This window comes from Hippocampus guttulatus, chromosome 13 (genome assembly GCF_054856545.1).
Source record: "Hippocampus guttulatus isolate MCC_2025c chromosome 13, RoL_Hgut_1.0, whole genome shotgun sequence".
Lineage (NCBI taxonomy): Eukaryota > Metazoa > Chordata > Actinopteri > Syngnathiformes > Syngnathidae > Hippocampus > Hippocampus guttulatus.
In genome coordinates this window covers 18,607,450-18,631,984 of record NC_141273.1, presented here as the reverse complement: position 1 = coordinate 18,631,984, position 24,535 = coordinate 18,607,450, and the positions used below count along the sequence as shown (strand labels likewise).

The 24,535-nt window shown below is 44.7% G+C and overlaps 1 protein-coding gene across 2 annotated transcripts in view; it reads right to left on the bottom strand.

Annotated features, from left to right (window-relative positions):
- The window catches only part of ankrd6a (ankyrin repeat domain 6a), a 65,739-nt gene that overhangs the window by 2,782 nt on the left and 38,422 nt on the right, over positions 1-24,535 (bottom strand). For both annotated transcript variants that reach the window (XM_086128111.1, XM_086128112.1), the window contains 5 exons: positions 21,884-21,994; positions 21,500-21,652; positions 8,686-8,799; positions 8,040-8,319; positions 4,154-4,479 (listed from right to left, as the gene is read on the bottom strand). In XM_086128111.1, coding sequence (XP_085984237.1) covers positions 4,154-4,479; positions 8,040-8,319; positions 8,686-8,799; positions 21,500-21,652; positions 21,884-21,994 — 984 coding nt within the window. The remainder of the gene's footprint in view (positions 1-4,153; positions 4,480-8,039; positions 8,320-8,685; positions 8,800-21,499; positions 21,653-21,883; positions 21,995-24,535) is intronic.

Sequence of the window (24,535 nt, the reverse complement as noted above, 5' to 3'; positions counted from 1 at the left end):
TGGAGGGGTCCTTTTTGGGGGGGGGGGCGGCAGAGGAGGAAGAAACTTGCCAGCTCTTCCCTCTGTATAAAAAGATACTGGCGTGAGATTTCTCAGACAAATTTTGAGATACGCATGTTGGTGAGGAGAAGGGGGACACAAATCAGACTTCGAATGAAAATGATTCATTCAAATCCAGGATTACATAACAAAATTGTTGAAGGTTTAAAGATAAGGAAGGGAAAATATCTCAAAAATGAAAAGAAAAAAGAGATGCAAGAGAGAGAAATAAAAAGAAAGCTCTGAACATCATGACATGAAACGTCCAGTGCAGGTCAGTACAAGGAAGACAAAAGTTGGAGCTAAATATGATGATAAAAAACAAGTGGGATGCAGTATTACTGAAAGAGGTGAAGGCCAAGAGGGAAGGCAAAGCCTGGTTTGGAAAAAATGAGAAACGAACTGCTAAAGTTTACTCTTCATGAGCTGAGATATTGCTGAGAGGGGTGTTGTTACAGAAATGGTGCGATGAAGGACAACCAAGCACAATGAAAGACCAAGCTCAGTAAAAGTTATGGGCCTAGTTTTAACTCTTTTTTTAGGTATGGTTGGGGAGGAATTCTCAACCAATCAAACAACAGGAAATGATCGATTAGAATAGCGGTCCCCAACCTTTTTTGTCCCACGGACCTGATTAATGTCAGACAATATTTTCAGGGACCGGCCTTGAAGGTGTGGCAGATTAATACAACAAAATAATATGATATGGCCTGCATGAAAACTGTGGAATTTTCAAAACATGATAATAAACACAAATCAAGACAAGAGGAACATCCTTTCTGGCCGCAACACTCTCTGTTCGCTATGGTAATGCTTAAACGTGCCTTCAAAATAAGATACACCGCAAATACAAAGTGCATGAAAAATATGACTCACCATCGCCGCATATCATGCAGAGTGGGCTTGGTGCGTGGGAATCTGCCATTGAGATAAATCTGTATTTTCAGTAGAACACCTGATACTGTCTATTAAATAGCCTTCTTATTCTTAAAAGTCGTGGGCTCCTCTTTTGTCTCCTGGCTGGCCTCTTCCCCTTCCCAAAGACATTTGTTTTTTATTCATTTTGCTCGCTCTTGTGTTTGATTTTAGTGGTAACCTATCACGTGATCAAGAAGCGTGTCAAGAATGACGTACTGTAGATCAGGGGTCCCCAACCTTTTTTGCCCCACGGACCAGTTTATGTCTGACAATATTTTCAGGGACCGGCATTTAAGATGTGGCGGATTAATACAACAAAATAATATGGTATGAGCTGCATGAAAACGGTGGTGTTTTCGAAATATAATAATAAACACAAGGAGCGTCTAATCTGGCCGCAACACTGATCGCTATTAAGCGCCTTTAGCTGGTCCAGAATGCCACTGCTCGCCTCTTGACTGGTACTCGTAAGAGGGAGCACATAACTCCTACTCTGGCATCCCTTCGCTGGCTCCCCATACATTTTAGAGTTATTTTCAAGATCCTCTTATTTGTCTTCAAATCTCTGAATAATCTAGCGCCACCTTACCTCTCTGAGCTCATCCGCCCCTACACACCTGCCCGGCGCCTCAGGTCTGTGGACCAGACATTATTAGAAGTACCAAGAACTAAACTGAGGCTCAGAGGGGATCGAGCCTTTTCTGTTGCTGGTCCCTCTCTCTGGAATGACCTCCCACTGAACATTCGGCAAGCCTCCTCGCTGCCCATCTTCAAAACCCTCCTCAAAACTCACTTGTATTCTTTGGCATTCGACTCAGCATGACTTAGATTTGTTCTTGGTTTTTCTGTTTGGTGCTTTCTACCGCCTTTATTACCGATTTGTCTTACTGTTTATTGTGCATGTTAAATTGATCCATGTACAGCACTTTGTATGCAGCGATGGCTGTTTGAAAGTGCTCTATAAATACAGTTGACTTGACTTGACTTCAAAATACGATACAATGCAAATTCAAAGTGCATGAAAATGACGACTCACCACAGCCCGAGCTTGATTTTCTGCAACTAGACGGTCCCATCTCGGGGTAATAGGAGACAATGACACCTCAAGTGTGTGGTTTATGTCCAGTCTACTTCGTAATTTTGTTTTAGTCGCCGTTGCTGCAGAACCCCCCCGCCTCACACAGGTAGGATGTCGGAAACAGTGCAACAGTGCTATTGTGGCGATCTCAGAGTATTCAGCCATAACTTTAATCCAGTTGTCTCAAACGTACTTTTAAGGCCCCGTCATTTGCGATCTCCAGCAGTTTTATAACTCATTTTGCGACCTCCAACGTTATGTTTTTAGCGTAATTGGTCACGTGACGGAGAAGCGTGGTTTGACGTGAGTCAAGCGTGACACGCACGGATGTAACGGAGAATTCGGTAATTTTTCAAAATAAAACATCTTTCGTATTCCGAAATAAGGTTCTTTCTGTGCGGCCCGGTGCCAAATGCCATTTCCGGTCATTTTTCAAAACATCTTTCAGATTCTGAAATAAATAAAACAGAGGTAATATAAGTTATGTATTATTTCTCTGCAGCCTGGTACCAAATGACCCAAAGATCTGGAGTGTGTGGTCTATTTGGATTAAGACGATGTAATCAACAAGGGGTAGACCGCTTTGACTGGTCCCAAGAAAACAATTTATCCTATGTTAACAGTTATGACAATCATAAAACGCGGGGGAATTGGTTAAACAGTGCATTTGGGAGATGGTATGAGCTGGATGGATTCAGAATGAAGAGCGGACAGAGACATGGAAATTCTAAAAAAAAAAAGAAAAAAAAAAAGAAATGTACTGTTGGAAAAGCTACTTTATCTGACCACACGTAAATGAAAATTACATTGGAACCTATCAATTTACAGAAGAATAGGAAGAAGTGTTAAAAAAAGAAAAATCCAAGAATGAAATGGGGGAAAAACTAAGAATGATGATATTGCCAATGCATTCCGAAACAAAGCAAAATCATTTTGAAACAAAAGTGATGACAATGATGAATAAAGACACAGAAAACAAACTGGGGGAGGACATTGTCAAATGTGTCCCAAAAGCAGCTGGAGAAGTATGCGGAATCGAAAAAAAAAGAGAACCTGTGGCTGGTTGACCATGAAGAGGAAATATTACAAATGAGATCAAGAATCAACAGGTCCTTGAATGCCAGAAACAGAATTTTGGAAAGACTAAGACAGAGTACAGAGAAGAGCGTGACATCGTAAGTCGAGAACTTAAAGATGCACGAGCAAATGTAAGAAATGCAATTAGAATGTTGAAAAGAAGAAGCAGAGAGTTGGAGAATAAATGGTGGCACAGGATATTGAATGAGTGGAAGTGAGACAAATTATTTAGGATTGATGTACAAAAAAATCAGGAAAGAAAAGAGAGGCATGAAGAAGGAACCTAACACATCAAATCTGAAAAAAGAGGATGTCAAAGAACATTTTGAAAACAGCCCAGAAGATACTGAAGAAACGACCCACAAGAGAGATCATTACCGTCATGAAAAAGATGAAAAAAGTCTGCTCTGGGAGAAATTGGGTGAGGATGATCTAGCTGACAAAGGCGGAACCTGATGTCTTGAACAAACTGGTCACAATGATTCATGTTTGATAACGGGGCAGATCAGTGGGAAGAATCATTGAAAATTGGCATTAAGGTACTTAAGAAAAGTGAGAGAAACAACACCAACCATTACTCAAAAGAGTCATCTGAGGACTCACGTGGAGTTGTGTGGGTTTCAAATTAAACAATCCTGCCCTGAAAGGGAAGAGTTACATCTGCAAGCACTGCAGCGAACAAACCACGGCATGAAAAAAATTGTCTGAGAGATCTGGAAGTTCCCTGACAGGGAAGAAACCCTGACAGGACAGTAATTCTCATCAAGAATTTGACCCTGTATTTGCAGATTTTTAATGAGGGTATACATTGATCACACATTTTGCAACTAGTGAATCGTGTCATATTTAGAAGTAGGATCACCTCAATTCTTTGGCAATTTCAAAAACTGTTCACAAGGTACGGAGTACGATAGAAATATTGCTTTTTATGAATAAGTTATGATTTATGTTTTGTTGTTGTTGTTTTTTTTTTAACCAAACCATTTGGGTGTACAGTATATTCTTCGACCGATGCTAGCGCAGTAGCTTGAAATCACTTACCTCCATAGCATGCCAATGATTTCTTTCTTGAATTAATGTGGGCTCCGACGGAGGGTCAACAAAGAACTCCAGTGTTCTGGGGCAGTCTGCTTGCATCTGTGTACACTTGTAGTCACTAGTTAATTTTCCACTGCGTCTCTCTGTTCTCTGATGATGATTGCTCAAGGGGCTCTGGACACTTAGGCTGGACTGCCGACTACTGCTCGAGAAGCTGCGGCCACACTCCTGCACTCCTGTAGTCTGGCGGCAGAGGTCATTAGAATCCACGAGAAATCCAAAAGCATGTCGGTTATGTTTGGAGCAGAGGGCTTTCTGCTCATAGTCATCTGACGAGAGATTTTAGAAACAGGAACAAAAAAAAAAAACACACACTCAAAACAATATTTACTCGGAAATGACAGACGCATGTCTGAAAACACGTCTAGTATTTTATGTCTGGTGAATGTCAAACATTTGACTCACTTCGCTTTGACAACATATTTTATTTATTCAACAATTTAACACTAAATGTAGTGTGAGTGTGTGGGCCATCCATCTATTCTCTACTGCTTCTCCGGGGTCGGGTCGTAGGGACAAGAGCTTTAGCAGGGAAGGCCAGACTTTTCCCAGCTACTTCTCCCAACTCTACCCGGGGGATCCTAAGGTGTTCCCATACCAGCCGGAGACATAATCTCTCCAGTGTGTCCTGGGTCGTTCCTGGGGCCTCCTGCCGGTGGGGCGCCTCAACGCCACGGCTGCGCCTAGAAATTCTGTCCCTAAAGGTTCTGAACAGAATCGGTGATAAAGGGCAACTTTGGCAGAGTCCAACCCTCACTGAAAACAAATCCGACTTACTGCTGTCAATGCGAACGAAACCCTGACATTAGGAGGTTCGGTACCTGATATTCCCAAAGCACGCCCCACAGAACTCCTCGAGGGACACGCCTTCTCCAGGTCCAAAAAGCACATGTAGACTGGTCGGCGAACTTCTATGTATCCTCAAGGACCCTGTCAAGGGTGTAGAGCGGGTCCACTGTTCCAAAGTCGGGACAAAAACCACACTGCTCCTCCTGAATCTGATCACTCGACTTGCCGACAGACCCTCCTCTCCAGCACCCTGAATAGACCTTACCAGGGATGCTGAGGATTGTGATCTCTCTGATCTTAAAAAGAGGTACCACCACCCTGCCAATCCAGAGGCACTGTCCTGATGACCAGACAATGTTGCAGAGGCGTGTCAACCAGGACAGCACCACAGCATGCAGGGCCTTGAGGAACTGCGGGCGGATCTCATCCACTCCCGGGGCTTTGCCACCGAGGAGTTTTTTAACCATCTCTTACTTATAAGATAAGATAAGATATCCTTTATTTGTCCCGCAATGGGGAAATTACAATCAGAATTCAGAAAGGAAAAACGCTGGGTAGGGAGAGGGAAAAAAAACCACGCTCGAACTATCCTCTTCCGAGGATAATTTAAGTCCAGGATAAAAAAGACCCTAGCACATGAATAAGCATTAGACAGTTACAACAAGTCACAAGACATAACATGTATAAGGGGGGGGGATGAATGGGAAGGGGGGGAGGGGGGGGGGTAGGGTAGGGTAACCGCGACGCGGCCGACGATGACCAGCCGCACGGTTATAACTTTAACCCCAGAGATAGCAGGGCTAACCTCAGAGTCCCCAGAATATGCTTCCTCTAAGGAAGGCATGTTGGTGGAGTTGAGGAGGTCTTAGAAGTACACCAATTCACAACGTACCCGAGTCGAGGTCATCAGCGCCCCATCCCCACCATACATAGTGTTAAAGGTGCACTGCTTCCCCATCCTGAGATGTCAGATGGTGGACCTGAATATCCTCGAAGCCGACCAGAAATCAGCTTCCATGGTCTCGCCAAAGTCCTCCCATGCCTGAATTTTTGCCTCGGCAACCGCAAAAACTGTGCTCTGCTTGGTGAGTCAGTATGCATGAGCTGCCTCCGGGTCCCACAGGCCAAAAAGGCCTTCTCGGACTCCTTCAGCTTGATGACATCCCTTACTGCCGGTGTCCATCAGCAAGTTCGGGGTTAACTCCTGCTGTTCCTTTTTCAAATGCATATCTGATATTAAAAGTATTAACATTGATTCGTCCCAGCAATCTTTGGTAGAACTTCTTTTAATCTTCACGTCAACCATGCAAGACAATATGATTGCCTTCCCCTCCTTGATAGCGTGCAGGGAAATCCTTCTTTCATGGAAACCACAACACCCACCTTTAAAATATGGCTGCATGCAATGTTCCCTCTAATTTTTCATATGTCTGGGCAAACATACAAGCTCACTGAGCACACCGAGGACCACTGTGAAGAACATCAGAAGTGTTCGCTGTGGCCACACATTAGTATCACACCTGGGATCATAGAAAGTTAATGGCTTATTAAAAGAATCAAATTACAGCAGCAATTTATATTAGTTTGCTTTTAATATAACTAATTTGGCCCACTTAAAGTGAAAAATACATTTTCTGCTGAATGTGTCGCTTGAGGTAGTCCAGCTTCCATTTAGTCCAGTTGATTTTCCAATGGAAAATTCGCGTAGAACTTTAACTTCACTGCATGTTTTGCAGAGCAGACCTCTCTGACTCAAAAAAGACCAAAATCTCACCCAGTTTCACCACTTGCCCTTCTATTTCATTTGTTGATTAATGTGCACTGTCCCAATGAAAAAAGAAAAAAAATTGCACATGCTATAGCCATTTCAAACTAAGAGAACCGCAGTTCATTTTTATTTTGGTTTGAGTCTACGTATCACATTCACTGCCCGCTTGTTTCGCCATGATAAGGGGTTAGCATTACCGTCACTTATCTCTGCCACACTGTTATTCTTATGGAGCGTGTATGAGCGGAGCACATGCGCAAGTACTGCCAATGTCGTGATTGGCAGCATAGCATCATTGCATCGTATCGTATGATTGGCTGGACACCTGTCACTCACTGAATTACACAGCAAAATGAAGCAGAAATTTTTTTTTATATTTAATTCATTTGAAGTGCGTTCACTGAGCTCGATAGGTTTTCTTGTGCACTGAGAGTGTGCGACCAGTGCACAGTTGCGCAGCTTAGAGGGATCATTGGCTGCATGATGTTCTATTTTTACTGAAGTCGGGGGAAATTAAATTCACTCTAAGGAGGGGATCCTGATGGGTTTTACACTGATTGGACGCCACTGCTTTGATATTATCAATTACTTTCACCTAATAAGGTTTTATAGGAGTACTCCATTGCCTATTGAGTTGTTTATTCTCTCTCATGCATGTCCTCTATTTCTTTTTTTTTTTTTTTTAGGTTGGTTGGTTGGTTGTTTGGGGTATTATTTGACTCGATTCAAAATAAAAAGAAAATTATGTTGACTGTGTTCTTTTTGATTAAGATATCCTTTATTTGACCCACACTGGGGAAATTTACAGTCTCCAGCAGCAAATTTGGGGAGTAGAAAAAAGAAAAACAAAAAAGTGTTTGCAAGCACAAAATAAATGTAGATAGAGTTCAGTTCTACACAGTTCAAGATAAGTGCAATATAAAAAAAAATATATATATATATATATATATATATTTTTTTTTTTATATACTGTATATATTATATAAATATAAATATAAATAAATATATATATATATATATATATATATATGTAGATATAGATATAGATAGATAGATAGATAGATAGATAGATAGATAGATAGATAGCATATATGCAACAGGTATAAGGTGGCTGTGCTATTTACAATTGTTACTGGTTTTTCACGTATTTTATTTTTTATTTGCACTGTGAACGTTGATCTCGCAAGAAAATGTTTTCAAAAATAATTTTATAAATGAAAGTAAAAAATGAGCCGAACCAAAGGAGAACAGCTGTAACTTACTCCTACTTACCAGGTGACCAGTTTGTCTTTCTTCCAAAGTATTTCCGACTCCCCATCAGCTCCTGTTTGTCTCCCCCCAGACTCTGGGTAGATTTCATGGGACAAATGTTGACGTAAGTAGCCAGTGATGTGCCGTTCTCGGCAGATACTACAGAGAGCAAGGGAGTGGATTCCAGTCCAGTGTCCGACTGTTCCACAGGCGAGGAGGGAAGCAATTTATAGTGCTGGGTTTCAACTGAAATTGGAATCTGGGCCATACACCACTTCTTCAGATCACAATTCATTGCTTTCTGTTGAACAGAAGAAAAATGTTTTTTTTTTTATTAAGAAATCTTTTCCGAACAAGAGTATAAAACTCAGTCCATAAATGTAATTGTGAGTTGTCCTTGATTGTATTTTCTGGTCTTATTTAGCATCAATAAATGCATGATGCTTAATTTGTACATTACAGCATAAATCACAAAATAAATCAAATGTACTGCTTTTGGGGATGGCTGCATGGTATGTGGTATTGCTATAAAAGGCTAAAACGCATCATCATAACACACACTTTGGAGGGTGTTTTTGCATTTGCACATTATTTCTGTGACAGATTGGGTTGTTTAAATTGACTTTAACAAAACTTAAAATAATGTTTGTTGGATGTTACTGTGTACCTGAGCAATCAGGGCTTCCTCTTTGCCTTGCGCAACCACCTGCTCAATCCTGTGCGTTATGTTGTTCCTCTCTGATGCTGCCCTTTCTTGATTCAGCATATCCAACACTTTCATCTATAACCAATTCAGAAAACATTTTTTTGTGGTCATTTGAAATATATAAATCCTCCTTAACTTTCCTGGTTATTATATGCTTCTTTGAAGAAAAGGATTTATATTAAATGGGTTACTTCTGTTGAGACACCCATTTTATTACATAATAATAATAATAATAATAATAATACATTTCATTTGTAGAGCGCTTTTCAAAAGAACTCTAAAGATGCTTTACAGTTGTAGATTAAGTGAGCAAAACAAACAGACAAGCATACTTAAATCAACAAAAAGTACATTTTGAAAAGCAAAAGTTCTTTTTTTAAGCCAAGAGTAAAGTAATACTTCTTGTGTAAAAAAAAAAAAAGAGATTGTGGTTTGAGTAGTGTTCCCTCCATTTCCTTCATGTAGTTATTGCACTAAGCAGATCTCCACATCAGTCGGTTATTGGAGGTTAAAGTCAAGGTGGAACAGGTGTGATTTTAATATTTCAAACAAAGAGGGGTCAACAGTGCCACTGATATCTCTCAGAATTGGACTCTAAAAACATGAACTCGGAAAGAAGTGACAAAAATTTAAGATATCCTTTATTTGTCCCACACTGGGGAAATTTACAGTCTTCAGCATTAAGATTGTGGATAGAAAGACGAAAGAAGAAAAACAAAGTGTTTGCATTCACATATATAGATAAGGTGGCTGAGCTATTTACAATTACAATTTACAAAATGGCATATTAACAAAAGTGGTCGCAAGACCGACAAAAAGTATGAACTGTTTTGTTAAGCGCTTTGTTACAGCTGCAGCTGTTGTGAAAGCGCCATATAAATCAGGTTGTATTGTATTGTATTGTATTGGATAACAAAGGAATAAGTGTGTGCTCATACTTGTGCACTATTGGAATAAAAATAAAGAGCACACAAAAGTTTGTTTGTGTGTGTGTGTGTGTGTGTGTGTGTGTGTGTGTGTGTGTGTTTGTTTACATCTGAGATCAAATTTGCTACAGTGAAAAACCCCCCTGTTGTGAAATATTTCTTGCTGCAAACATGATTTCGTTGGAGAGGAGTTTCACTGCATATATATATACTGTATATATACTGTATATATACACGTATATATCTATATGTATCTATCTATCTATATATATATATATATATATATGTATATGTATATATATATATATATATATATATATATAGATAGATAGATAGATAGATAGATATATGTTTCATTGCACAAAATAAATGTTTCAGAAAAGGACTGTACACAGTTCAAAATAAGTGCAGTATAAAATATAGCATTAGCAATATATTTGGAGAATAAATATAATAAATTAGCAATAGTATAGAAAACACAGCATAAGGTGGCTGTTCTATTTAAAATGGTTACAGGTTTTCACGTATTTTTATTCAGCGGCCTGACAGCAGTCGGTAGGAATGAGCGGCGGTATCTCTCCTTCTTGCAGCACAGTTGTAACAGTCTCTGGCTGAAGGAGCTACCCAGTGCTGTCAGGGCGGGCTGGGAGGGACTGTCCACCATAGCTTTTAGTTTGGCAAGCATCCTCCTGTTGCCACCTCCTCCAGAGTGTCCAGGGAGCAGCCCAGGACAGAACTGGCCCTCCTGACGAGTTGCTCCAGTCTCTTTCTGTTCCGGGCCGAGATGCTGCCTGACCAGCAGACAATGCCATAATGGATGGCCGAAGGCAACATAAAAATAAAAAATAAATCCTCGTCTCACCCTTCGGGTGGTGTCCATCCCTCATTCAGCTTGGGTCCTCTACCAGAGGCATATACCAAGGTGATGTGGCATATACCAAGGTGATGCACTCTCCCCACTGCTGTTCTGCATAGGACTGAACCCCCTAAGCCAAGTAATCACCAAGACAGGCTATGGATACCGCTTCAGAAATGGAGCTACGATCAGTCACCTCCTCTACATGGATGACATAAAGCTGTATGCTAAGAGCGAAAGGGACATAGACTCCCTGATACACACAACCAGGATCTACAGCAGCGACATCAGGATGTCATTCGGGCTTGAGAAATGTAGTCGGATGATGACTAAGAGAGGAAAGGTAGTCCGCACTGAAGGGGTCTCACTCCCTGAAGGAACAATAGCAGACATTGAGGACAGCTACAAGTACCTCGGTATACCACAAGCAAATGGCAACCTCGAACTGGCAACAAGGAAAGCGGCTATGGCCAAATACCTCCAGCGAGTGAGGCAAGTCCTAAGAAGCCAGCTCAATGGCAAGAATAAGACCCGGGCAATAAACAGCTATGCCCTCCCAGTGATCAGATACCCTGCAGGAATAAAAGGTGGCCAAAGAAAGAGATTCAGACTAGTGAGTGTGAGAGCCACTGTCCAGGATGAAACATCCAAGCTCCATGAATACATCAAGGAGAAGGCTCCAACGGATGACGTACTCAGAGAATGTCTCAGACAATGGGGAACAGAGGATGAGGCGCTGGAAGAGGGACCATCATGGGAGGACAAGCCCCTACACGGGATGTACCACCGGACCACAACTGAAGTGGCTGATCTCAAGAAGTCCTATCAGTGGCTAGAGAGGGCTGGCCTGAAGGACAGCACAGAGGCACTCATCCTGGCTGCTCAGGAGCAGGCCCTGAGCACCAGAGTAATTGAGGCCCAGATATACCACACCAGAAAAGACCCAAGGTGTAGGTTGTGCAAAGAGGCACCTGAGACGATCCAACACATAACTGCAGGGTGTAAGAGGCTGGCAGGGAAAGCCTACATGCAACGCCATAACCAGGTGGCTGGCATAGTCTACCGAAACATCTGTGCGGAGTATGGACTGGAAATCCCAAGGTCAAAATGGGAAACACCTCCGAATAACAGAGCGAAGATCCTGTGGGACTTCCAGATCCAGACTGACAAGATGGTAATGGCGAACCAACCAGATATCGTGATCATAGATAAAGGGCAGAGGAAAGCCGTTGTAGTGGATGTTGCGGTCCCAAGTGATGGAAACATCAGAAAGAAGAAACTCGAGAAATACCAAGGGCTCAGAGAGGAGCTGGAGAGAGCCTGGAAGGTAAAGGTGACAGTCGTGCCTGTGGTGGTCGGAGCACTCGGGGCAGTGACCCCCAAACTAGATGAGTGGTTGCAACAGATCCCGGGAACAACATCGGACATCTCAGTCCAGAAATGTGCAGTGCTGGGAACAGCAAGGATACTGCGCAAACCCCTCAAGCTTCCTGGCCTCTGGTACAGGACCCGAGCTGAATGAGGGATGGACACCACCCGAGGGGTGAGATGAGGATTTTTTATTTTTTATGTGTGTGTGTGTGTGTAGGTGTGTTGTTAGGGAGGGGCCAGCCAGGCAGCCTCTTCAGCCAGGGTGCTCTTCATCTCACACCTGAGGCTCACCAGCTCATCACCCAGATGTAGCTCATCAATTCATTTGGGCTGGTATAAGTTGGCTCCCAAACCAGTCCGCAGTGCAAGTTCATGGTGGAAACACCCTGCAGCAAGCCCTGGTAGGCACCTCATGCAGTTTTCACTTTCTCTGTGGACATTTCCTCTCCCGTGGGCACTTTGTAGTGATGGCGGGATGAAGCCCCGTGAATGTATCGAGTCTTTTGGGCCAATTGCTTCGCCAAACGGCTGATTAGTCGAGGCCTCATTTAATAGCTCATTTGGTAGTGCTGACATCTGCTGGTCATTTGATGTAACGCAGATGTTATGTGGTTAACAGGCAGCAAACCAGTAAATCTGTGCACAAAATAATGCAAGTTTTGTCCATTAAATATTGTCTGTATATTTGTCAGTTGTATGTTCAGTTACTTGATGTGCTTGTGTAACTGGGACACACGTTGGATTGAGGGAATGGTGTATTTTTTTTCTGAATATTTTTTATTCTTATTCAAGAATAAAATCATTTTGACTGTGTTGGGGCTCAGTCGATTCCTTTTTTTGGATTTGTTTTCCCGTGCCTTTGGGAAAACCCTCCTGCAGTGTTGGGAGATAGCTGTTTGAAATGCTCCCAAACTGGTGAAGTCCTTCGCTTTTTGGGTGGCTCTGACTCCATTCTCAAGCAGTCGAAGTTGCGCAGCAATGATCCAAGACTCACGTCAGACGGTCATGCGGGGGACTCTTCCTGGGTTTTCCACGCCTATTTATGGAGCGCGAATCACGATGTGAGTCAGTCACGTGATCGCTGAAAACGGGGCCTCGTTTGCCTTTGGTCACGTGATATGAGGAAAAAACGAGATGGACCTCGATACGAGCTCCATTTAACTATGCCCCCTTTGTGCAGGGCATGACTCCAGTTCCATTTGTAACATCACTAGCACTTTGTGCTCTCACTGGAATGCTCAGTAGGTTTTCAGTTTGAATTCTCCTGAGTTGGCTTTGCAAGGCCAATAAACGACGCCAAGTTTCGGCTAACACCATCCTTGTCTGTTGTTGTTGTTTGGGGTTAAATACAAATCCTAACAGTGGTGGACCATTTCAGCAAGGACCGTTGCCATCGTGTCTGGGAGATTGCCCAAGACGCCCTGCTCCATGCGACGGAATGTGCCAGTTGAGGATCAACCGTCGTCATCACCCGGCACAGGTTTACCAACATGGGCAAAGGGTATGGCTGTCCTCCAAGGATCTTCCGCTTCAGTTGGTGCCAAAAAACTCGATCCACGATTTATTGGACCCTTTGTGATCCAGAAGGTGCTCAGTTCTGCAGTGGTGCATCTGAAGCGCCCTACCGCCATGAAGATCCACCCTGTTTTTCATGTGTCCTGAGTTAAGCCAGTCTCCGACAGTCCCCATGCCTCTGACCCCGGCCCCACCTCCCCCTGAGATTGTGGAAGGCACTCCCAATGGAAGGTCCGTTGACTGATGGACATCCGGCGCCGAAGACAGGGGTTCCAGTATTTGGTTAACTGGAGGGCTATGGCGTAGAGGATCGGAGCTGGGTCCTCCCCCGGCTTATTATGGACCTTAAACTGATCACTGACTTTCATTGCTCCCATCCTGACAAACCTGGGAGGTTGCCAGGTGGCTCCCATAGGGGAGGGGGTACTGTTAGGGAGGAGCCAGCCAGGTAGCCTCCTTGGCCAGGGTGCTCTACACCTCACACCTGTGACTTGGCAGCTCATCACCCCCTGAAGCAAATTGGCTAATTTTTCTTCCTTTAAAATTCTGGAACTGAAGTGTTTCATTCATTTTTACCAATGAGTGGACATTTTTTTAATTTCTTGAATTACATTTTTGTTGATCATCATTTACCCTTGCAAAATGTATCTATGGAGTTATTTTGGTCAGTTATAATAAGTATTCTCCCTTTTACGCTTTAGTGATCTAGTAGCAAATATCAATCATGTTAACAGATTTAATTATCCTGAAATTAAAATCCGTGAACATTGTTGTTATTATTTGTTGTTATCTGGCACTTTCTGGATGAAAAACTAAATCAACATATCCTGACAGTCGAAAGAAGACTGGCAAACTATATAGAGGCCATTACAAGTGTCAAAGATCATGAGAGAGAAAGGACGTGGTCAGGACTTCTCTCGGTGTATCAGAGACATTGTAATGGCTGTCAGACGAATTTCTCTCAATATGCATTTGAGTGTGTTTCCATCGCCCCTTTTTATTAAATGTTGCTATGTACAAGGAAAAATGGGGAGCTCTTCTCTTTTGGTCGGACAGTCAGTTAGGTGCCCCTTCGTGCTTGAGAAATGAGTTCAGGGGAGCATTTGAAGAGGTGAAATCTGACAGTAGGAAAAGCTGGGCAGTGATTGACATTTCTGCCGTGTCTGATGGAGTCATTGCTTGGATTACTCATCGCTAATCACTGTAATCAATCGGAAAGCCTTTGGTAGACTTATAGCCTCCTGTTACGCGTTTCTAATGACATCCTCCTGGCAAATGACACTGGAGACTACGTGTGTCTAGTTTTATTGGATGTAACTGCAACATTTGATACAGTGGATCACAGTATTCTGCTGACTCGTTTTTAGCACTTGGTGGGCATTGGCGTTCGTGCTCTTGAGTGGTTTACGTCCTATTTAGGTGACAGAACCTTTTGTGTCAGCCTTGGCTGCTCTGAGTCACGCACTGCTTCTCTGTCATGTAGTGTTCCACAGGGCTCAATTCTGGGGCCTCTGCTGTTCTCACTTTTTCTGCTCCCATTGGGTTCCATCTTAAGGAAAAATGGTATTTCCTTCCTCTGCTATGCAGATGACTGTCAGATCTATGTCCCACTGAGCAAAAAAGACACTTTCTCATGAAGGCAACTTTTATCCTGCCTGGAAGAAATCAAAACCTGGATGGCACAAAACTTCTTGAATTTCAATGAAAAGAAGACAGAGGTGATACTGTTTGGTCCCAGTGTCCCTAGTACATCCCATCCTGTAGACTTGGGCCCCTGTCTCCTTATCTTAAGTCAACAGACTGGGTCTTAAACTGGACAGTGATTTTTAACTTGACCGGCAAATTGGTGACTTTGTTAAATCCAGCTTCTTTCACCTTAGACAGCTGGCCAAAGTAAAACCTCTCCTCTCTCATGAACACTTTGAGACAGTAATTCATGCCTTCGTCACATCCCGGCTCGATTACTGCAATACCCTTTACTTTGGAGTCAGCCAATCCTCCATTAAGCGCCTCCAGCTGGTCCAGAATGCCGCTGCTCGCCTCTTGACTGGTACTTGTTAGAGGGAGCACATAACTCCTACTCTGGCATTCCTTCACTGGCTCCCTATACATTTTAGAGTTATTTGCAAGATCCTATTATTTGTTTTCAAATCTCTAAATAACCTCGCGCCACCTTACCTCTCTGAGCTCATCCGCCCCTACACACCTGGCCGGCGCCTCAGGTCTGCGGACCAGACATTATTAGAAGTACCAAGAACTAAACTGAGGCTCAGAGGGGATCGAGCCTTTTCCGTTGCTGGTCCCTCTCTCTGGAATGACCTCCCACTGAACATTCGGTAAGCCTCCTCGCTGCGCCATCTTTAAAACCCGCCTCAAAACTCACTTGTATTGTCTGGCTTTTGACTCAGCATGACTCAGATTTTTTCTTAGTTTTGCTCTTCGGTGCTTTCTACCGTCTTTGTTACTGATTTGTTGCTTTACTGTTGTATATGTTAGTTGCTCCATGTACAGCACGTTGTGTGCAGTGATGGCTGTTTGAAAGTGCTCTATAAATATAGTTGAGTTGAGTTGAGTAATTGATGAGTGGGATAAGGAAGCTTGGGGGTGTAGGGGGATTGACATCTATCAGGGGGGGTCAACCCGCGGCTCGTGAGTTTCATGCAGCTCTTTGGCTGGTTCAATTAGTCTCCCGAGCTTTCACATGACACATGACAAGCCATTCAAACAACGGCGCTAAATACACAGAATTTACAATGCCAGCCTATCATCAATCCCGTTACTTGAGTGACAGACAGAGCAACCAGTAAGATGATAACTGAATTTTGACGTTTAGGTCACCGCTCATGCGCAAACAACGGCGCTAAGCACTAAACTAGTCAGCGAATTACCTCTGATTTTAAGGAAGTGGTGCCCAATACATCGATTGCGATCAACCGGGAGGCAGCGCACTGGTCCCAAGTCAACCGCAAGGGGTGGGAGGAGGGAATGGTGGGGGTGGGGGATGTTGGGCGCCTGTGTGCATGCGTGTGTATAAGCTTGCACGTGCGCGATCGGGTCGATCGTGGGAGGTTGGTTGCTTCAAAAGTTGATCTTCGGTCAAAAAGGTTTGCCCTATGTGGCAAGTAGTAAGTAACTGCTGCAGCTCGCATGCAGACAGTGCCTGCTTTGAGTGGCATCAACCGAATACAAGACAGATTTGAAGAGTATTGTTCAAGAGAAGGAATGCCAAAAGTCCCTGCACTAAGGCGCTAAGCAACATACATAGTAAGAGAAAAACTTCATTATATTTTTGTTTGTGGACATGATTGAACTGAGAGTTTGTTTGTGTGAGACAGTGGACACAATAATCATTGTTAAAAATTACTGGCCTGTGGTTTTAGTACCAGAGGAGTCAATTTCTGTCATTATCATGTTGGTGTGTGACATTTACAATAAATGTGGCTGAGCAGAGGTAGGTGTGTGTGTGTGCGCTCCTCCAAATATATATGCGAGGAAGCGATGTGGTGATGTTTATGCGTGCCCATGTTTCTGATGTGGCTCTTTGCAATTACACAGTAAAAGCAAATTGGTTCTTAATCTCTGACTGGTTGGCCACCCCTGACGTATATGATTCGGAAAAAATTAATAACTAGTATCTTTCTGACTGGGTCGGCCCTGTACCAAATGCCCATAGGCCAGTACTCGGGTGCAGATCAGTGGTTAGGTACCTCTGCTATAGTTTCTGCAGTTGAATTGAAATATTTTTGGATGTTAACATCCAGCTTCTAAGCCAGGGGTGTCCAAAGTCGGTCCTCAAGGGCCGCCGTCCTGCCTGTTTTCCAGCTCTCCAAAGAGCAACGCACCTGATTCAAATCATCAGGATCGTTCTAATGCTGCTTCAGAGCTGGCTGATGAGCTGATCATCTGAATCAGGTGTGCTGCAGCCGGGAGAGCTGGAAAACAGGCAGGAAAGTGGCCCTCCAGGCCCGGAGCTGAACATGCCTGTTCTAAGCTAAGCCTGTCATGATGATAGGTGGAGCAGGGTGGACTGAGTAAAATGTATTTGGAAAAAATACTTGCAGGAGTACACTGGAAAAAGGAAGTACAGTGATCCCTCGCTACTTCGCGGTTCACTTATCGCGGTTTCAGTGCATCGCCGATTTTTCCAAAATAATAATAATACATTTTATTTAAAAGTGCCTTTCATGCCACCCAACGACACTGTACAGACAATAAGGAAATACAATGTAAAAATAGATAAGAGAAATATTATATCAAAACAGGAAATAAAATCACAAAGCATAGGAAATCGAATAATTATGGGTTGTAGGCAGTCCTGAACAGGTGTGTTTTTAGACAGGACTTGAAAGTGGAGAGAGGTGTACAGTTTTGGAGGTCCGGAGGTAGATTGTTCCAGAGCTTTGGAGCAGCGCGACTGAAGGCTCTGGCTCCCATGGTGCTCAGGCGGGCAGGGGGCACTGACAGGCGGAGGCAGGATGAGGATCTGAGGGAGCGAGTGGGGGTATGCACCTGAAGAAGGTCGGACAGGTAGGGAGGGGCCAGGTTGTGGATGGCCATATATGTATTTAGGAGCAGTTTGTAGTAGATGCGATATTGGACAGGGAGCCAGTGGAGCTACTGAAGGACGGGGGCAATGTGCTGCTGCGAGGGTGATTTTGTAATGATGCGAGCAGAGGCATTTTGAACCAGTTGGATTTTACGGAGGGACTTTTGAGGTAGGCCGAAGAGGAGAGCGTTGCAGTAATCTAAGCAGGATGTGACAAGACTGTGGACAAGAATAGCAGTGGTGCGGCGGGGGGGGGGGGGGGGGGGGCGAAGTCTGTTAATATTGCGGAGGTGGAAATAAGCAGTGCGGGTGATGGTGTTGATACGTGAGTGGAAGGTGAGCATGTTATCAAGGATGACGCCCAGACTCTTCACCTGAGGGGAGGGGGACACTGAAGACCTGTCAATGTTGAGGGAGAAACTGTTTACTTTAGATAAAGTGGATTTGGTGCCAAGAAGGAGGATTTCAGTTTTATTAGAATTTAATTTAAGAAAGTTTGTTGTGAACCATGTTTTGAGTTCGGAGAGGCAAGAGGTGAGGGAGGAGGGTGGGAGAATGGAGTTTGGTTTACACGAAAGGTAGAGCTGGGTGTCATCAGCAAAGCAGTGAAAGTGGATATTAAATTTGCGGAGGATATGACCAAGAAGCAGGAGGTAGATGATAAAGAGAAGGAGCCCTAGGACAGATCCCTGGGGTACACCTGTGGTGACTGGAGAGGGCTTTGAAGTGAAGGGAGGCAGGATTTGACGAGGGATTAAGGGAGGGGATCAAGCTGGCATGTGGTGGGCTTGGATTTGTGTATGAAGTTGGATATTTCAGCAGTCGTGGGTGCAACAAAACTGGAGAAGAAATGACAAGGAGAAGGGGGTTCAGGTGGAGAGGGAGCTGGCAGATTTTGATGGAGGTGATGATGGATTTTAAGGATTTTGTTGTTGAACTGCTCCATTATGGAGTTGCAGGTTGCTGTGGAGTACAGGTGGATGGGAAGAGAATTTGGTGGCTGGAGGATTTTGTTCATGACAGAGAAGAGAGTTCTTGAGTTTCCTTAGTTGGAGAGGAGGAGTCTGTAGTTGTAGCTGGAATTGTTTTGTGCAATTAGGTCCTTGTATTGAGTGATATGGGTGGTGTACATGTCCTTATGGATGGTGAGACCGGTTTTCTTGTAGAGTCGCTCAAGTTGGCGGTTTTTTGATTTCATGGATCTAAGAGCAGAGGTGTAAACCAGGGGGCAGATGTAGAGAATGAAGCAGCAAGAGAATTGAGAATATTTGTGAGGCAGGTGTTGCAGTGAGCGATGAGGTCATCTGGGTTTGAAAGAGTGTCTGTGGGCAGGGAACGGTCGATAATGGAGCAGAAGGTGTCGATGTTGATATTTTTGGTGTTACGAAAAGAAATGAGGCGGGGGCGGGTGGGTTTGATTGTAGAAAGGCGGATTACGGTGTTAAAAGTGAGGAGGAAATGGTCGGTTAAAGGAAGAACATCAGCAGTGGGCTTGGAGGGGGAGAGACCAGAGCAGCAAACCAAATCCAATGTGTGGCCTTTGATGTGGGTGGGGAAGTCAATAAGACAATGTATCCCAAGTCTCTCCAGACAGGATGCAAAGTCTCTGGTGAGTGGCAGGTCGAGGTTGTCCATGTGAATATTGAAATCTCCCAGCAAAATTAAATTTGGCGAGGGAGTGGATAAATGTGTGATTAGACTGGAAAATTCATTGATAAAATCACTATGTGGCTTCGGGAGGTGATAAACTGTAGCAATGATGGTTGGCGAGGGTCCAGGGAGCTTAAAAACCAGGCATTCAAAAGAGCTTGATGCAGGAACGGAGACAGGCAGGACTTTCTACTTCTCGCAGTGGATTACCGCGAGGCCGTCCCCGCGAGGCCACGAGGAGCAGCAAAGTCATTCATCTGTTGTCAGGTTTCTGTAACGATTAAGTCGAGTTTGCGGTCAGCGAGGACATCTTGGATGAGGTCCTTTGCTCGTGAGTGAGCGGATGTTCAGCAGACCAAAGTTGACGGCGGAGGTGTCGTCTTTGACGGCGGCAGTGCTGTTAGCCGACCTAGCCAGGTGGGCTAATGCATGATGGTTGATGTTGCGGCCGGAGTTTCTGGGAGGGCGTCGAGAAGTGGACCAGGTCGAGTTGATTGAGCCGGGGTTTTTGGACTTGACATGTCTGCGCGACCCGCGGTGAATGTATCGACGTCGAGGCAGCCGAGCGATTTCCGCATGTGCAACTCCGGTGGCGGAGGCTCCGGTGAAATCCACCGGATCCGGAGAAGATCCACAACAGAATAGTGGAGCAGTCCTTCCACTGGATGATGGCCGAACGTATCCAAAGTAATCCAAAGGTGGCGAGGAGGTTTGTGCGCCCCATGTCGAGGGAGGAAAGCCGGTGTGGTGACAGCTGGTTAGCATAAGCTACCGGCGTTAGCCCATGGACTAAATTACGATAATAATAATAATAATACATTTTATTTATAAGCGCCTTTCAAGACACCCAAGGACACTTTACAATCAAAAACAATAGAACACAATACGGGTTGAGCAGCGGCAGCCAGACGCACCAGCGTTCACTCAACCCCGAAAGTCGGAAGAAACCACAAGGGAGGGAGAAGGGGAGAAAAAGACAGTTTGATTGACCGGATGAAGTGATGATTCAAGTTGCATCAATCACAGTACCCACAGTCCAAACAGTCCAAAACAGAAGGGCAAAATAAAAATCTGAAGGTCAGAGTTTAGTAGAGCTCAGAGTGAGAAGCGGCGACATACACGTCCGCGTCCTCTCACCCCGGAAACATTTATTGTGAGTGTTTTCATCAAAGTAGTGTATTCAGAAAAAAAGGCTGAATAACTCAGAGATTTTGTACATGCCTGTACTGTACATGCAGCGGGCACTCATTTAAGGCGCATGATTGGTTCCTGGTGCGACATCGAACAATGACAGCACAGAGTGAGCTGATTGGCTGTGTATCTTCACAGCCCCGCCCAGCACCTTGAGTCTCATCACGCTGGTGACTCTCTGGCATACTGTCTCTTCTGTTGTTTCTAAGTGTGCGGCGGAGAGAGAGAGAGAGAGAAAGAGGGGGCGGGTGTGGAAACCCTACTTCGTGGATTTTCCTCTTTCGCGGAGGATCTCGGTCCCCATTAAACGCGATAAGTGAGGGATCACTGTATTCAAACAAAGTCCTGAAAACCACTGGAAACCAAAGTTACAAAATGCCAGAAACAAAATGTGACAGGGGTGCACACAGATGCACACACACAATGATCCAACAAAGATGGCAGGGAACTAAATACAAGCAAAGTGACGGGACAATGAGAAACATTTGGTCAAGACACCAAGGGTTGAGGGAGCTGATTGGTTTGACACAAGGGGCACGGCTGACGAGAACAGGTGCAGACCAAAACAAAAACATAACAAAGCTTCTTCACTAAGACTGAAAAATCCCAGTTCTAAGTGTACATCCTGCTTGAATGGTACAACAGTAATTTCCGAACGTAACATATACAGTGTAACAACATGTATGAGCTATTTGTATGTATTTAGTCGTAAAAGCAGACCTGATGTTTGCTCTTGCGGTCCATCTTGCGCAGCCTGCTGTCAACCTGTTCGTGCATGTTCAGGATGTGCAGTCTCAGCTCCTCTTGTGTGCCCTTCAGTTTCTCTTCTAGTTTTTTAATCTTGGGCCTGCAATGGCAGCCATTTGCTGGTGCCTGGAGAGAATAGCTCACGGTTAACAAAGCTCCAAACTGGAAATTAATGAGTGATTCGCCAGATCTCACCCAGGCGCATTTAGCAATACATGATTTACATTTGTATCAAATACATCTCCAAGCAATACAGATTTGTCTTTCTCTTTTTTAAGATTATTATTTTTTTGAGGGGGCTGAAGGTGGGGGTAATATCTGTTAATTACTTCTTGTAAAAAATTAAGAAAAACTAACCTGTCGAACGTTTCCATCTGTGTCACGGTACAAAGTATAAAGGTGGAAACAATTTCCATAGGAGATCGGTGAATTGTCTCTGGCGATTGGATCCCTTTTTAAGTGAAATTCCTGCAAAATAACAAAACACACACGCACAGACACACACACACACACACACACATTTTTCATGATAGGCCATCGAATGACATACTCACCCTTCCAAAAGAACTGCTGTTCTTCACCTCAAATTTAGAAATATGTATCAATGCTTTAGTCTATTACTGTACAAGAAAAGATCAGGATTTACTCAAGGTACCGTATTTTCCGCACTATAAGGCTCACCGAAAAGTCCTCTTAAAAGCTCACCGCGCACTTTAAAATCCGGTGCGCCTTGTGTATAGTCATTACGGTAATACGTCGACCCCCAAGATGGCTCCTTGCTGGAGACATGCTTACAATGTTATAACTTGCTGTTGGTTCAGTGAACTGTCGCTGCTTTATTAAATACGTTTTTGTTGCAGCTCCGAAAAAAAGGAGAGCTGTGGTGATGTTTTTTAAAACGCACACTTTATTTGTGGTTTTCACAGTCTCAACAAAGACAGGTACGTCGAAGAGAGGGTCCGTGTCTTCTCTACTTCTGTTTGACTCAAAAGATGTTCATGACCACCTCTGAAAAACGATTCCTTCAATGTAACGACGAGAATTGAAAATAATGCATCAAAACAGAAAATCAAGCGAGTTAATCAAAATAATTTCTATAGCCCCCCTACAGAATTTATTTTGTGACATGCCTGTCCCCAAGAAACACACCACCAGCAGCCTGAATGATTACAGACCAGTGGCACTGACCCCACTGGTCATGAAATGTCTTGAGAGGCTAGTTTTTCGCCACCTAAAATCACGCCTCCCACAGAACCTTGACCAGCATCAGTTTGCCTATTGACAAATAGATCAACAGCTGATGCCATCTCCACCTTTGTTCATGCTGCCGCAAGCCATGGAGAGAAGCAAGGAAGCTATATCAGGGTGCTTTTTGTGGATTTCAGTTCAGCATTCAATGCCATCCTGACCGAGATTCTCATCACAAAGTTGAAAGACCTGGACTACCCATCCACCACCTGCAAATGGATCAGAAGCTTTCTGACAGATCGACCACAGACTGTGAGGGTAGGGTCCCACACATCCTCCACACTGATACTCAGCACGGGCTCCCCCCAGGGTTGTGTGCTGAGCCCCTTTCTGTTCACGCGCGACACACATGACTGTACCCCCACGGATGACTCCAATGTCATCGTGTAATTCGCAGATGACACGACATTGGTGGGTCTCATTTCCGATCGCGATGAGATGGCATACAGGGAAGAGGTACAGAGACTCGTAGGCTGGTGTTCATCAAACAACTTGCTGCTGAACACCAGCAAAACAAAGGAGATAGTGATGGACTGGAGGAGCAAGAGAGTAGACCCCTCCCCACTACAGATAGGCGGTGTCTGTGTGGAGAAGGTCTCGACATCTATCTTCCTGGGTGTGCATGCAGTGGATGACCTCAAATGGCACACCAACACGGATGCTTTGGTCGGGAAAGCGCAACAGAGGCTGCACTTCTTAAGATTGCTGAACAAATGCCAGATGGGGGCACACCTGCTACACGCTTTCTACCGCTCCACGGTGGAGAGCGTATTGGCGTACGGCATCACAGCGTGGTATACCGGCTGCACGGCCAAGGACAGAAATGCTCTGCAAGGACTCATAAAGGCGGCACAAAAAAATCATCGGCTGCCCCCTGCCATCCCTAGATGACATCGCGAACTCAAGGGGGCTACAAAGGGCAAAGAAAATCCTGACTGATCCATCCCACCCTGGCAGGTGCCTCTTCATCCTTCTGCCCTCGGGCAGGAAGTATAGAGTCACGAGAAGCCGGACCAACAGAAACAGAAACACTTTCTATCCCTGGACAGTCAGGCTGTTGAATCTCAATTCTTAAATCATGTGTATGTGAATGTGGAGGCCTATGGGAGTGCAATTTACTATATATACCTCGTGATATCACTAAAAATAACCCCTCCGTGAGCCGTCACCTTACCGTGGTGGAGGGGTTTGTGTGTCCCAATGATCCTAGGAGCTAAGTTGTCTAGGGCTTGATGCCCCTGGCAGGGTCACCCATGGCAAACAGGTTCTAGGTGAGGGACCAGACAAAGCATGGCTCAAAGACCCCTTATGACGACGACAATAAATGGAACTCAGTTTCCCTTGCCCGGACGCGGGTCACCAGGGCCCCCCTCTGGAGCCAGGCCTGGAGAAGGGCCTCGTTGGCGAGCGCCTGGTGGCCGGGCCGACACCCATGGGGCCCGGCCTGGCTCAGCCCGAAGAGGCAACGTAGGTCCCCTTCTCATGGGCTCACTACCCATAGGAGGGGCCAAAGGGGTCGGGTGCAATGTGAGCTGGGCAGCAGCCCAAGGCGGGAACCCTGGCGGTCCGATCCTCGGCTGCAGAAGCCAGCTCTAGGGACGTGGAATGTCACCTCTCTTGCAGGGAAGGAGCCCGAGCTGGTGTGCGAGGTAGAGAAGTTCCGACTGGATATCGTCGGACTTACCTCCACACACAGCCTGGGTTCTGGTACCAGTTCTCTCGAGAGGGGTTGGACTCTCTTCCACTCTGGAGTTGCTCACG